This window comes from Octopus bimaculoides, chromosome 2 (assembly GCF_046866305.1).
Source record: "Octopus bimaculoides isolate indiv1 chromosome 2, ASM4686630v1, whole genome shotgun sequence".
NCBI classification, from domain to species: Eukaryota; Metazoa; Mollusca; class Cephalopoda; order Octopoda; family Octopodidae; genus Octopus; species Octopus bimaculoides.
The window spans coordinates 116,467,966-116,483,191 of NC_142929.1; the positions used below are offsets into that span (position 1 = coordinate 116,467,966).

The following is a 15,226-nucleotide window of genomic DNA, read 5'->3' on the forward strand; positions in this document are numbered from 1 at the left end:
GACATATTTGGAATAAAAACAGGTTTTATAAAAAGAAATTAAAGGCTAACAATTCTAAGTTAGAAGGATAGAAAATGTTTCTTTTGGCTATATATCTAAATGTTCTTGCCACAAATGGCACCATACAAACAATTTCTATCTTAAATGCAGCTAAATTTTCCACTTGCATCTCTTCAATTTGCCTTAGACATATTTACAGTTTCACACTAAATACGAACAATTTCCTATATCGATAATGTCAAAGGAAATTAGAACAGTCTCTGATAAAATTTTAATCTTGCTAACAGAATTTGCAAACTTTTATTAAATTAATAAATATAGTAGACAGGAAAATAGATTTCTTGTTAGTCTTTCAACTGAAATGTCATTTGTTTTTTCAAAATAAATCCAACTGGAACCAACATGAATTCAGGCAAATCTTAAATTCATATTGTGTGATATATAGTAGAGGTAGAAGTGATAACCCAAATAGTATCCCATGTTTATGGTGGTTATTCCAGCTAGAAAAACCAGTAAAGCCAAAGCTTTAACCAAAATGATTACATAAAAAGCAGCATGGTAAAGTAAATTCAAGGAGCAACTTTAATGAAGAATTTTTATTATTTATTTATTTATATATAATCCATTAAAATTTACTTTCTGGTAGTTTGCTCTTTGGTAAAGCTGCCCACCATAAGTTTTGTATGTGCAATACCTGCTACACTGTATCAGCAGAAAATTGCAATGTTTCTTCTGTCCAGTCATTCACTAAACAATTGTATCCTTGTAGATATGACAGTATATTCAGATGAAAGGAAGGAGTATGACACTTGCCATCTACGCAGGATTTATCACATGGGTAGGGGAATAGTAGTGGTCGTGGTAGAAAGAGAGCAGAAAATATCCAGCACACTAATTTTAGGAGAAAAATAGATTTAAAATATGGTCTCTGAGCATTTGTCAGTTGTCAATGAAGAGATCAACAAGGCACTAACAAGATGTGAAGCTCAGAGCCAATCGTACTTCTAATGAGAGCATTTTATTACAAAAATAATAAATAATCATAATAGTTTCCACAACCAGAGATAAAACATTAGTGGCTGGAACAGCAGCAGCTATTGAGAGGAAAAACATATGTATTTGTATATAATAGATCTCTGTATGTGTATGTGTGTGTGTGTGTATGTATATATATATATATATATATATATATATATATATATATATATAGTACTAGTTAGAAAGAAATCAATGTAAGAAGCAAACAAGAAAAGAAAAAGAGTAGCAAGTAAGTTGTTGTGTGAAGAGGAAGAGAAGTAGTTGGTAGTGGAGATGAGAAATACCAGTGAATCAAGAAAGTAACTGCATAATCTTTCAATATCTCTTAAAAGACATTTCCTTTCAGCAGTCTTGTTGGATTGACCTGGATACCAGGTTTATTTCATAAATCAGTGCTCTGACCCATTGGCCGCCATAGCGGTGCTGCTCTCTCTTTCTCTCTCCCCCCCATCCCAACTCCAGCAAGAGCCATTGGGCAGCAGGGAACACAGTCACCCTGCTGGAAGTTGATTCGTTTATGATGGATCAGTTCCCAACAGAAATCAGCGTCAGCTTTTATTGGTAGAAGAACTTTTTTCATCCACATCTTTCTTTAAGTTCCAAATAAGTTCTTGGATCTCTTGGCGCTTTGAATTAACTTGTTCTTCAGAGAACCAGTTATGTATTCGAATAGGAATGGTGAAGTCTTTTATAGGATTCTGAAAAACAGACAAATTGAAATTTAAAACAAAATTACAAATATATGTACACACAAGTGGGGGGGTCGGCAGTAGGAAAGGTATCCAGGTAAAAAAAAACTCTGACCTAACATGCTGTTGTCTCACCTATACAAGCATTGAAAAGTAGGTGCCAAAATGGCGACTGTATATACATAATTACTTTTGTTTTTATGTCTACTTTCTTCATACTGACATCTGTTAAAGAAGGCATTGAGGCAGTATTTTACAGTTCGATGCTCATCCTTTCACTAAACCTTATTTTTCAAGTAAAGTATACTTATAGTTATTTCATTTTCTGGCATAGTTTCTAACCGTAGAAACAGTTGGATGTTTGTCATAACACCAATCATGCACTGGGTGCATTTTATTGACACCAGCACTTGAGATGTCAAGAAACAAGAATATGGAGGTAGAAACACATTGACTGAGGTGATGGGGAGAGGGAGAGAGAATCTTAGATAGTAATAGAGGTGGACAATTGTAAAGACAGAATGATGGGTGTCAATCAATAATGACTGGCCCAAAAAAGAATGATGACTGGTGTTACAGAAAGTGATGGTAGAGTGTATTAGGTACAAGTTTGATGTAATCCTTTATACATAAGCCTCATGGTAAGCCAAAGAGGCAGTGGTGGGGATGCTAGTAAAGGAAAATTGAATATGGGGTAGTCCAATAACCTTGTACAGACAAATATGGTATAGTGAACAGAAGGGATCCATAACTAGTCTTAGTTACACACACACAGGCACCACTGCATATACTTTTTATCTCTGGTTGGAAAGTATGAAAACATAGGTTAAAAACAAATTAAGATTATCAATTAATTGGCTTAGAAGAAAGCAATAAAACATTTGTGTATGATGCCTAAAACTAGCATTCCAGATATGAAGATGATTATTTTTAAAACTATTTTTTCCATCATGGCATGGAAAAAGCATAAAAAGCAGACATGGCTTACTGAGGCAGTATTCTGTGGTTGGATGCCCTTTCTGTTGTAAAGGATTATACTTGCTTTTAAAGATATTTTTCCACTAGTTTTCACGCACCGAAACTGTCAAGTCACAGGATGTAGTGCTTATGGGAGATGTAAGCAAACATCAACATTTTTACTTGTACTGTATCAATGTGAAGACACAGACAGAAGCATAAACACATATACATATCATCATCATTTTAATATGCTCTTTTCCATGCTGGTAGAGGCCAGATGAAACTTATGGAAATACTTTTTCTGAAGTTGGATGCTCTTCTTGTTGCCAACCCTCACTTGTTTCCAAGTATGGTATTATTTCCCTTAGTCTTTCAAGCAATGAAGAGCTCAATGGTTGGACATATTTGCGGAAGGTTGTAAACAAATACCATTGCATAGAAAGTGATTTTGTTTATAATTCAGTGAACATATACAGTAATCCCTCGACTATCACATGTTACATTCCAAAAAACCCTGTGATATGTGAAAATCCATGAAGTAAAAACAGTACTGTACTGTATATTTTTTTTTTAATCATTTTTATAATTTGTATATAGTTATTTTATTATAAATGCAAAACAACACCATGGAGGAATCAATGTTAGCTTAAATAATAAACCGTGATATGGCAAGGGGTTACTGTAATGTTAAGACAAAAGGAAAACACAAACGCTTACTAAGTCAGTATGAAATATTAGAAATCTCATGGAGTGGAAATGAACCTAAACTTCTGAAACCACATGTGTGTGTATGTGTACACACACATAATAGGTTTCCATCTACCGAATTTCACTGATCAGGTACTGACAATCTCAAGACTATAGTGCCTTGTGAATAAAATTTTTGTCACTATAATTTTACTGTAACATCATGTGGTAACTGGAGATTCAGTATAAGTTCAGGAATGTTACATAAAGTATACTGTAATAGCACGAATAGACAGTGTTAAGAAAAGATTGGCAATCAGGGTATGCTGCATTTTGTTCTCTGTCTTTATTTTAAATATAGTTAAAACAGTAAAAACAATTTCACCAGTTAACAGAGAGACTAGATGGATTAGGGGTTTTCAAACTGTGGTCCGCAAGGACAAGACAGGGGGTCTGTGGACAGCAAATACTTTTTATGGGCAATTTGATTTTATATATGTTTTTTAATCAAAATCTTTTAATTGACAATAAACCTATTTGTTAAATACTGTTAAATAAATAAATGTAAAAATATATGTTATTTTAAGCAAATATTTATGTATAAATTTCATAAGCGTTTATATAAGGTAAAGCCTGAAATACAAAGTCAAAAAGTTTGAAAACCCCTGGATTAGAAGACAAGCCCATTCTTCCAATAATTTACACCGATGTCTGAAGTTGTTCAATCTATTAACTTATGTGAGCATGCTGAGTGAAAAAAACAAACAAAATAATCACCTTAAAAAAGCTTTCTACATATTGCAGCACATAAACCCCACAATCACTGTAGTTGTTCTGTTGAGGTACCTTTGGAACACCTCCTTTGATGAAGTCTTTGTCAAACGTTCGTTTAGGGGTCTTCTTTCTTGTGTCCCATTCAACCTGCAAATACCTGTTTTTAAAAAAAAAAAGCCATGACTGCATCAAAAATGTAAAATGAGTTGAGAATTACCTTAATATCACAGAAAATGTCCTTCATTAAAGATGTATACATTTAATAGCTAATCTAACAAAGTACCAGCATGATTTTTTTTTCCAGCTATTTTACATTGTTTTCCTCACAGCATTTACCATTCCTTTTGCTAGCCACTCAGCTGTGAAGTAGGCATAGTACCTGTCTTTAATTGCTTGAGTGACAAGAACTTTAAATTACAGCTATTGTACCTTATACATTATTATATATTACAGCATTAAATGCTGGCTGATATTTAGATGTTAACACAAGCACAGACGTAATTAAAAGACAATCTCCTTTTATCAACTACTACTACCAACAACCATTATCATCCTCATTAATGAGGATTATCACCATCCCATCTCAAATGTCCACAATGACAAACATTACTCTATTTGCATAATTAACATCATTATACTTTCTTCACAAGACCATCATTACCAGCCTAAAGAGACTTAAAATGCTCTGTGTATTGACAAAAAAAAAAGTCCACCTTTTCAAACACCATGGCAACTATAACCATCATTCAATTATACAAAGACTGAATAATAAACTACATGCCAGCTATCTTAATATATTGAATACCATTCAATGAACTCCTGTGCCATATGAGCAGAGAACAGGCTAAGGGTTGGCATATCTGGGACATCTAACTACCTATATAAGTATGCAGGGTCAGATTTATGTATGAGCCAATATGGACAGTGCCCCCACCCCACCCCACCCCAAGACTGGAGTTGAGAGCAAGAAATAACTTGTAATTAATTTTACTTGCTTAATTTGTTTTTCAATGATTTAGCTTTCTTTTGATTTATTGGGCCCTTTTACATTTAAAAAGACATTAATTTTAACCATGGCCCTTTTTATGATTCTGATTTGAATTAGCTCTTTTTTTAAATAGTGCCTTTCAAAAAATACTTTGAGCACATGTTTTCTCCAGATATAAGAAGGCAGCCAACAGCAATACATTATGCAAAGAAATGAATATGGCATCATCAACACGTCAGAAACAATCCAAGTGCTAGCAACTATTACAGTTATGGAGTATGCAAAAAAAATTTGTAAAAAAATGAAATTATTTACAAAATTATATTTGTTTTTACAATGTACATTCCTATTGTTTATAGTCTTTGTTATTTTGCTTGTGACAGCCAGATTTGTTAATTAGTTTTGACATATACAATATGACTGACTTTAGACATCTAAACAATTGAAAATTACACAAAATCTTAGGGCCCCCAAAATCTATTGGTCTAGAGGCCCTACTAGGTCTAAATATGTATATGAACACAAGTCTGACTGAAAAACAGCAACTCATTACCCATCTCCCATGTAACAAAATGGTTTATATTTCCCAGGCAGCCATTTAGATATTCAAATTTCTAAATTTACCTACACACTATCTACCTCAATTAAAAAGAACTCATGCTAGCATGGAAGGCAGACGTTAAATGATGATGATGAATTCTTAGCTACTCCAACATTATATAACAATGTAATATAAGTGGCATACTTACTCTCGCAATGTTTTGACAACATTTGTTCGAGATGGTCCAGCCAGAGAATCAAATATCAAAATACATGGCCTACAATGAAAAATTGGTTTTATGTTAGTAACACAAGATTAACTGTACAGTTTTCTGGAGTGGCACACATTTTTCTATACTAGCAGCAGATCAAATATTGCTTCAGTTTACCCTTTTATTTGCCATGAAATAGAAATATTTTCAGTAACAAAATATAATAAAGAAAATAGAGTTAATGCATACTGCCACAACACAATGGTTGTGATAGTTTTAGAAAAGACATCTATGAAAACAAACTCAAGTAGGAACTGTCTATTTTCAACTGACTTGAAGAAACTTCAAGTGATAAACCTTGTTCAAAATACAATGATTTATCTTTAGAAAACTTTAACTCCAGCACATTCTAAACGAATGAAAAAATGAAATTAGTGTAAAAATGTAAAGATAATGAACTAATGTGAAAGGTTATAATAATTAGTTCAAAGATCTGAACTGGAGAAAACTCAAGAAAGGAAACTATTGAACTTGTAATTAGGATGGAGCAATTGCTTGACATAACATGTAAAAACTAGAACATGTATATAAAACTAGTGTCCATTACCTTTCTCTCTCTCACACACACACACACAAGCAGATTGTTTCCAATGCAAGTAAAAATGACATTACTTACTGTTTAAATCCATACAACTCTGTATAAGACTCTTTGCGTATATCACAGAGTTTAATTGGTAGCTGCAACAGAAATAGTTTTAACATATCAAATTAAAATAATAATAAAAAAAAAACGAAATTATGATTTAAAACTAGTTATGATACACGCATGCACAATAATGGTAACCCATAAACACAACAGACCAAATGATTTAATGATTACTTAATTCCAATACAAAACATACACTTTAGCATTATTATAAAGAGTTTGTCATTCTCATAATGGTTAAGCAATTAAGAACTTCACAGTAATTAAACGTATATTAGCTGAAAGGACCACCACTCCACTCCAGAGCCCACTGTATGACCTTTTACTTTGAAGGACCTTACATCCAGTAAGTGTTAAATGTAGTTTTGAAATCATTCTTTTTCTTTTACGCCCTTTTAAAGCCTAGTCAGGCTCATGGGCCCAGTTTTCCAGTTTCTATGGCGTATGTGTTCCCTCCCAGCTGGACGGGATGCCAGTCCATCGCAGCTTTACTCAAGAAACAGGAAGAAAGAGTGAGAGAAAGTTGGGGTGAAAGAGTACAACAGGGGTTGCCACCACCTCCTGCCAGAGCCTTGTGGAGGTTTAGGTGTTTTCGCTCAATAAACACACAACGCCCAGTCTGGGAATCAAAACCGCAATCCTTCGACCGTGAGTCTGCTGCCCTAACCACTGGGCCATTGCGCCTCCACTTTTATTCTACATTAAGTAATTACACCATCAAGATCTTGAAGATATGAGATAATGCATGATTAATTCAAATCAATGTGAATCAATAAACATTATGTTTGATAGAATAATCTGAACACTAATGGGTTAAAAAGCAGTTTTGTATTTATTTTCAAACACAGATATCATCTACCTCAATTACTTCTAAAAACTATAATTCAAATCCTTACTTTATTAGTTTCATCTGATGTGCCTTCTGCATGAGCATTAAGTTTCTGTAAAGTGCTGCTGTCCTGGCTGGTAAGGAATAAATAGCGGACGGCTTGAGGATGCTCCATTCCAGGGAAACAAATGATGGCCAAGAACCAATGGGCGCTAATAAAAAGCAAATTTAAGATTAGCATGGTAGAATAATAATTAGTAATATCACAAAGAAAAACTAAATTCAAGCTAAATGGAAGGTTTGTATCATCTTTCAAATTTGTCACTTGACTTTTACAAAATAAAATCAGTTGTGACTGATGCATAAGGTAGTTAAGATATGAGAAAATTTTAGATTCACTTTATAAAAGAGTTCAAAAGAAAATTATTTAGCTAGGGATTCATTTTCGTTTCAACTGTCTTTCACAAGTAAGACAAGAAAGAAATAATTTAATTCTTGGATTTAAGAATGAAAACTATTTCTTTCATTCTTAAATCCAATACTTGACTCTTTCACTTATTTCCCACACACTTAAAATAAATCTTATTTTATTATTCCTTCAATTGGTTTAGTGGATTTTATTGTTTTCATATCTATTTTTATCTACTTTATTTGAAGGAGTGATTGTGTTAATAGTGGAATGTATTTTTTGATCATAAGGATAGCAGTCCAGCACTGTAGCAGCTGGATGTGTTATGTAAGAGTACAAGTTTGATAGAGTGCTAGTGTATTGAGAGAGAAGTTAGGCATAATGTATTGAGAAAGAAGCTAAGCTAGTGTATTGATAGAGAAGTTAGTTGCTGTGTGCAAGAGAGAAGACTGCATTGGTTTGGTCATGTAATGTAGATGGATACTGACACATCACTAAATGTGTATACTTCACATCACTAAAACCAGAATAGATATCTCTTTTGAAACAAAGACAAGTAGAACAAAATAACTCCATAAAATATGTAAACTATATCTGTTTAAAATATAAGACTAAGTGAATATATAAAACACAAGCACTTACTTCTCATTAATTGGTACAATAATAAAGTCCTTCTGGAAGATATCAACATGTCGTGTCCAGGTTTTAACTTGTGCATGCCTTTTAATCATTGGCCTAATCAATGAAACATTTAAAGCAAAAATTAATCTCTATCAAATCATTGATTAAATGACAAATACTGCAAGTGAACTTCCTTTCAGAATAAAGACATTTTGATAAGAGTAAAGAATAAAGTAAAATCATTCAACTAAAATGTTTACCAGGTAAACTTAGAGCAAAAAGGTAACAGGATATACTCATACAATAAATGGTAACATCTATATTACAGACAGCTAGCAATATGTAAGACAAATGACATTTCTCATTAATAAATAAATAAAACTATTACAAGAGTCAAAAGCAAAACCTTATAAACTTACGAGCAATAAGGGTCCTGATCAGAGCTGTAGGAATGCCTGTTCAATCGTTGTGTGAGACGTTTGTAAAAGAATGAACTGAACACATGAGTACGTTCTCGATCAGTCTCTGATAATTTCTCCAATACCAGATACCTTACATGAAAATATGAAAATAACAGTTTAGTACATTCCTTCAAAATTGGCATTCTGTAATCCTTAGAGCATTCATTTTCTGGTCTCAGAACATCTCTTCAAACACAAGTATAAAAGAAGTAGCAAAAATGTTGATCTTCAATTATGCAAGTATCAAATTTTACTCAACTAACAACTCAATAGAAACAATACAATTTACAACATGGCATATGTTGGCATAGTTGCATCAATATCAGTGTATTATGCAAGCAATGCAATCAATGCTAAAATATCTCAATGCTTTCTGCAAGATAAACAATTTTGTTAAAGGGAAATCTTACTTGAGGAAGAAATCAATGATGACATCATTTAGAAACTCTCCTTCATTCAAACAAAAGAAGTCTTCATTGGTAATGGTGATTCCTCCCTTTGCAGGTGGTGGAGGGTAAGTGATCAAGCTGAAAAAGAGTATGGAAAATAAATTAGGGAACAAAATTTGTGTTTTTTTTTTTTATTAATTCACCACTTACCTCCTTCAGTAGTTTCTAACAAATATCTTTAATCATCAAAAAATTTATTGTACATCATTTTTTCTATGCTAGTATGATTCAAACTCATCTTCACAGCATCTTTAATAAATGTTCACTGATGATGCCTCACATTATTACATTCAAGAAGCATCAATGATTAGTCACTGTCCTCATGTAGGGAATTTAAAAACAAAACCAGTCAGTAGATCATTTGATTATAAAGCTATTTCAGTAAATTTTCTCAACCATTACATAGTGTTATAAAAAGTAACATTTTGTTAAAAAGATAATTTCTAACACAGCTACAAAGCCAAAAATGTTTCTTTGGTGGGTGGGGGAACATTTTATTAGAGGACTGGTGCTTATTTTAATAATCCAAGAAACATGGTTAAGTTGACTTCAACAAGAAAATGCAAAACTAAGTATTTTGTCTAACAATGATATCCAACAAAAGCAGAAGATTGCATTGGTGTAAAAAAAAACATTCAATTAAATCAATTCCAATATCTGATTATTTTATTAACCCTGGATGGATAAAAGGCAAACAACCAGCTGTTTTAGTCAAGAAACAACACATTCAAACGAAGTGTTCAAAAGTAAAGTTTTGTAAGCATTATTGGATATAGTACATGCTTCACTTCATTTTCAGAAGCAACAACTTGAGTAATTACTTTTTAAAGTGGAACCATGTGACTATGTCAGACTATGTCTGGAGAAAATTACGTTTTTTAAGATACTTCACTCGTTTTACAATTTTCTTAAATTACTTGTTATATCAATTTACTGTCAGTAATGTGAGTTAACTCTGTGTACAGAAAAGAATTTGGCATACAGGTTGGGATTCATCAAGGCTCAGTCCTCAGTTGCCTCCAGGCCATAATAGAGGAATTCAAGACCAGCAGCTCCTGGGAACTACTATATACTAATGATCTAGTCCTAATGGTAGATTCCATATCAGAGCTAGAAGAGAAATTCCAGGTGTGGAAGCAAAACCTGGAATCTAAGGGGCTTAAGGTTAATTTAGCAAGGACGAAGGTCCTAGTAAGCTGGAAAATTGTTCGATTAGTGGGAAAGGTATAAGCAGGAACTCTATATGGTGTACCCTGTGTAAGCTATGGATTCACAAGAGGTGCAGTGGATTAATAGGAAGGTTATCAGAGAAGATAGTGTTTGTATGTGGAAGATGCACAGGATCCATAAAAACTATAGAGACTCAGGAAATTCTCTCAAATGCCCTGATGGCTCATTAGAGGTAGTAGATAATTTCTGCTACCTAAGGGACCAAATTAGTAGTGGGGAAGGATGCACAGAGAGTGTAATAGCTAGAATAAGAATAGGATGGAGGAAATTCAGAGAGCTGTTACATCTGTTTGTCATGAAAGGTTTCTCTCTTCAAATGAAAGGAAGACCATATGATGCATGTATACAAACAGCAATTCTACAGGGTAGTGAGACATGTGCCCTGAATGCAGAGCACATGTGAAAGTTATAGAGGAATGAGGCTAGTATGCTCAGCTAGATGTGTAATGTAAGTGTACATGTTTGATAGAGTGCTAGTGTATCGAGAGAGAAGTTAGACATAGTGTACTGAGAAAGAAGTTAGTTGCTGTGTGCAAGAGAGAAGACTGCATTGGTTTGGTCATGTAATGTAGATGGATACTGACAGCTCCCTGAAGAGGTGTCAATTTCTCAAAGTAGATGGAACACGTGGAAGTGGGAGACTCAGGAAGACATGGGACTAAGCACTGAAGAATTACCTCAGGACACTGAACCTTGCAGGCTAGATGATATGAAGGACTGAGATGCCTGGTGCCCTACTGTACTCAAGAAGACTTGTACTCCACAGCAGAATTGTTAAGACCAGTCTCCCAGGTGGTGAAGATTGACCTGCAAAAGTCCTGTGCCAGTGCCACATAAAAGTGCCCATGCAATGCCATGTAAAAGCGCCTGTATAGTGCCATATCAAAGCATCCATGTGGTGCCACATAAAAGCACCCATGCAATGCCACATAAAGGCACCCAGCACACTGGAGCCTGGTGCAGCTTTCCAGCTCTGGTCAAACCATCCAACCCATGCCAGCATGGACAATGGATTTTAAATAATGATAAGGATTAATTTAACTATTATTTAATTGACAAATTCTGCACAATTATATAAGGAACTCATTATGAGTGTGTATGTGTTTACATAATGGTAGTAATCTTGATTTATAGCATAACATGCAATTTTACCTCTAGGTTTACTTCTTTGATATCCATTCAAGTTCGATTAAAAAGAAAACTGATATCAAATACAATTTGAAATCATGCACTACAATTCCATGATTAACTGCAGCTGAACGTTAATGAATAACTCATTTTATATAGTGATATTTAATCAAAATTTAAATAATTTTCCTGTTCACTGATTTTTTTTTTAAAATTGGTTGGGTAAAAGAGCTATGCCCAAGTCTATGATTAATATTTCTCTTGAACAGTTGTTATTTGAGGGCTGCAGGAAAAAAATAGGCACAGATGGAATTTGAAAATGACAATGTTCTGGAGAGGAAGGACTGGGCATAGTTTTTAGTGCAGGCCTGGAGAAGTGGCAGACAATATGAATGAGGAGACAGGTGAGATGAATAAGCCAAGTACATGAATGGAAGTTGCATGAAACAAACCAGCTTCAAAAAAAGAGGTCAGTGTAGCAACAGTAGAGCGAAGGAACAGCATGTATGTAGGTTAGATGTTGGAGCATCTTGATGACCAACTTCTTGCTAATCAATTGGGTGGCTCGTTTTATTTATTTATTTTTTTTTTTTAATGGAATAGCGTGCCTGTATGTGTAATTTGCAGCAGTGCCCCAGATGCAGGAGCAATGTTCTACATTAGGTCTTATTTGAACATCAAAGTGGGTTAATAATTATTGGGGATAGTCTTTGTGATGCAGTTTTTGCAATGTTGAAGATGTGTGTTGACTAGAAGAGATTTTCAGAATTTTAGTAGCTTTGAGGGTTCTGGTTGCATGGTGTTTATGTTTAGAGAATGGTACACTATTGTTTTCTTGATATGTATAGTAGTGGTGTCTTTGCACTGTTGAAGGATACATGATAAGCATGGCCTTAAAGGCAGATGTTTAGAAAGTCTTTGTTCATGGAGTCCAAACAGGTTTGACTTCAAGTGGTTTAATAGATGGTTTAATGAGAATGAAGGGTGGTAACATCTGTGTAGGAGCAGGCATTGTTAGAGGTGACAGCAAGTAACATTATGTATAAAAGGAAGAGTGTGAGGGATGAAAATGAACTGTGCAGCACATAAAAGTAGATAGAGTGTTAATCATAGAAAACTCCTTTAACATACACCTTAATGGTGTGTTCTGACATGAAACCACCAGTCAGGTATGGGATCGATGTAATTGGCTGTTCCCACCTCCCAAATCTATAGCTTTAAGCCTATGTTAGAAACTATGATTATTATTATGATGACAGAATTGGTAACACTCCTAACAAAATATCATATAGTATTTAATTACATTAATTTGTAAGGTGTTTAAATTGTGATGGAGTTAACTATTTTTTTTTTTATCACTCTGCAGTCAATAAATTAACAATGGTCAAATACTGAAATTGATTAAATTCACTATATACCTCCCTCAAAACTGTGTATCATATAAAAATTAGAAATTTTATCATCATCAAAGGTTTTACAATTATATTCCACAAATGGGAGGAAAAAAACTTGCACCGGATATACATACTTTTCTACAGGTCCTGAAAAACCCATATTAATTGGAGGAGATGCATCTGGATATAATGATAAAGCAGCTTCAAATGAGCTAGGAGGGTATGGATTCTCTGTTTCTACTGAAGACAATGGTAATAGTTGAGATAGATCAGGACAGCACTCAGCCAACTTCTGATTCGCTTCTCCAATTGTTATTGCCCTAAAAATTTCTGGTTCTTGACTATTTCTATTTTGTGACTGAATCTTTTGAAATTTTTGAAAGATCTCAATTAGAGGCTTCTTCAACATCATAAGCTTACTACTGGGTTGTAGAAGCATAACAATGTAACGATGTGTAGCATCTGAAATATAAGAAAGACGTGCAAAAACTGAGTATTGAACAGATTTAGAATTCCTGCAAACAGTTGTGTATTAAAAGTGTTACACAGGTGCATGTGTTAAAAGTGTGTGTGTGTGTTGAGATTGTTTTACGTGTGTGTGTAATGAATGTTCTACATGTGTGTTTAGAGTATTACACAGGTGTTTGTATGTGTGTATTAAGTGCTATGCATGTGTATGAGTAAATAATGTTAGATAAAGTGTTGTACAAGTATGTGTGTTAAGTGTTACACTGACATGTATGAGTTAATAACATTGCATGGATGTGTGGGGGTTAATAGTGTTACACAAATGAGCATGTATGTTAACAGTGTTATATAAAATATTAGTGGATAGAAATATAAGAAAATATAGACTTCCAAGAAAATGATTTTCAACCTTCATATGAATAATGTAAACTCAGACAATTCAAGAAAATGGGGACTATCTGGCTAAATATTCTGATGCATTAGACATAGAGGAAAGAGAAACTTCATGACTAACTGTATTAATTTGTAAAATACCACCTCCCCTATTTGACAATCTACTTTTGGTTTTCTGGATTGTTAAGCTGAACAAACAGCAAATAAATGATCCAATCTTATGCAATAGATAATATGTGGCAGTAGTTACAAACCAAACCAATGGAGTAAGAGATGGTGTACTACTGAGCTTCACAATGTATATATTTTAAATTCTGATGATTTCTAGAAAAAGGAAAACAGAGTATGAATTTGGATACTATATAGAAATGAATATGATATACCCAGCTTAAAGTGTTTTTACCATGTATAATTTGGCAAATTCTTTAGCTCTCCTAATTTACTTTGCAATCTTTTAAAAGCAGACACTAATGCATAAAGTAGAACCAGCTATCTATCTAGGAAGGGAAGTCCTGTGATATTCCTTAGGAAAGTCTCATTATACAGAATAGTGCTTTGCTTTAAAGTATGCGGCATGCTAAAACTGATGTAAAGTTTATCTACTAATTGTTTACCAGGCACTACAAATATTTCCAAGAAAAATAAAACATAATTCTCCAAGTGTGGCTATTCTCTATTCTTCACACCTTTCAGTACCTAGGTTGTAATACCGGTAATAAAGCCCACCAAGAGAAGTTTATTACAACATTCTGCAAAAATGCATTCAAAACTGACATATTCTATCCTTTCTCATTGATGTAGTACTTTTAATGTACAATGCCTAGCTACCCATCTGTATAAGTGAGATCTGAACAGACTTTTTTTTTGTTTTTTTTTTACTCTGATCATAACTGAGGCATTGGTAAACTAACATTAATTGCTAGGGAAGACAGTGAAAGAGTCGAAAAACTTATGATGATAAAAATAGAAACTAATATGTAATAAAATGTAACAGACTGATATCTGGGTATAATACTATTAAAGCAATGTATAGATGAACAACTGTTATATCAAAACTTGTAATAGGGACCACACACTGGAATATCTGTAAGGTGTGTTCATGTTAATTTTGATAGTCTTTTTTTTTATCAGGAATTTTCAAGTTTTTTAAAATATTAACTCATTATATTGGCAGTTCTGAAAGGCAACTGTAATATTTTACTTGTGGAAATAGTATAGTTACATTTTAATATCTTTCCAGCTAATTCATT

General features: G+C 33.6%; 1 protein-coding gene across 18 annotated transcripts in view; it reads right to left on the reverse strand.

Moving 5' to 3' along the window:
* Positions 1–1,341: 1,341 nt before the first annotated feature.
* The window catches only part of LOC106881128 (uncharacterized), a 60,363-nt gene continuing 46,478 nt past the window's right edge, over positions 1,342–15,226 (reverse strand). For all 18 annotated transcript variants that reach the window (XM_089347530.1, XM_089347536.1, XM_089347535.1 and 15 more), the window contains 9 exons: positions 13,250–13,577; positions 9,325–9,441; positions 8,873–9,004; positions 8,475–8,567; positions 7,491–7,635; positions 6,565–6,626; positions 5,886–5,954; positions 4,152–4,305; positions 1,342–1,736 (listed from right to left, as the gene is read on the reverse strand). In XM_089347530.1, the coding sequence (XP_089203656.1) occupies positions 1,587–1,736; positions 4,152–4,305; positions 5,886–5,954; positions 6,565–6,626; positions 7,491–7,635; positions 8,475–8,567; positions 8,873–9,004; positions 9,325–9,441; positions 13,250–13,577 (1,250 nt within the window). In that variant the 3' untranslated portion in view covers positions 1,342–1,586. The remainder of the gene's footprint in view (positions 1,737–4,151; positions 4,306–5,885; positions 5,955–6,564; positions 6,627–7,490; positions 7,636–8,474; positions 8,568–8,872; positions 9,005–9,324; positions 9,442–13,249; positions 13,578–15,226) is intronic.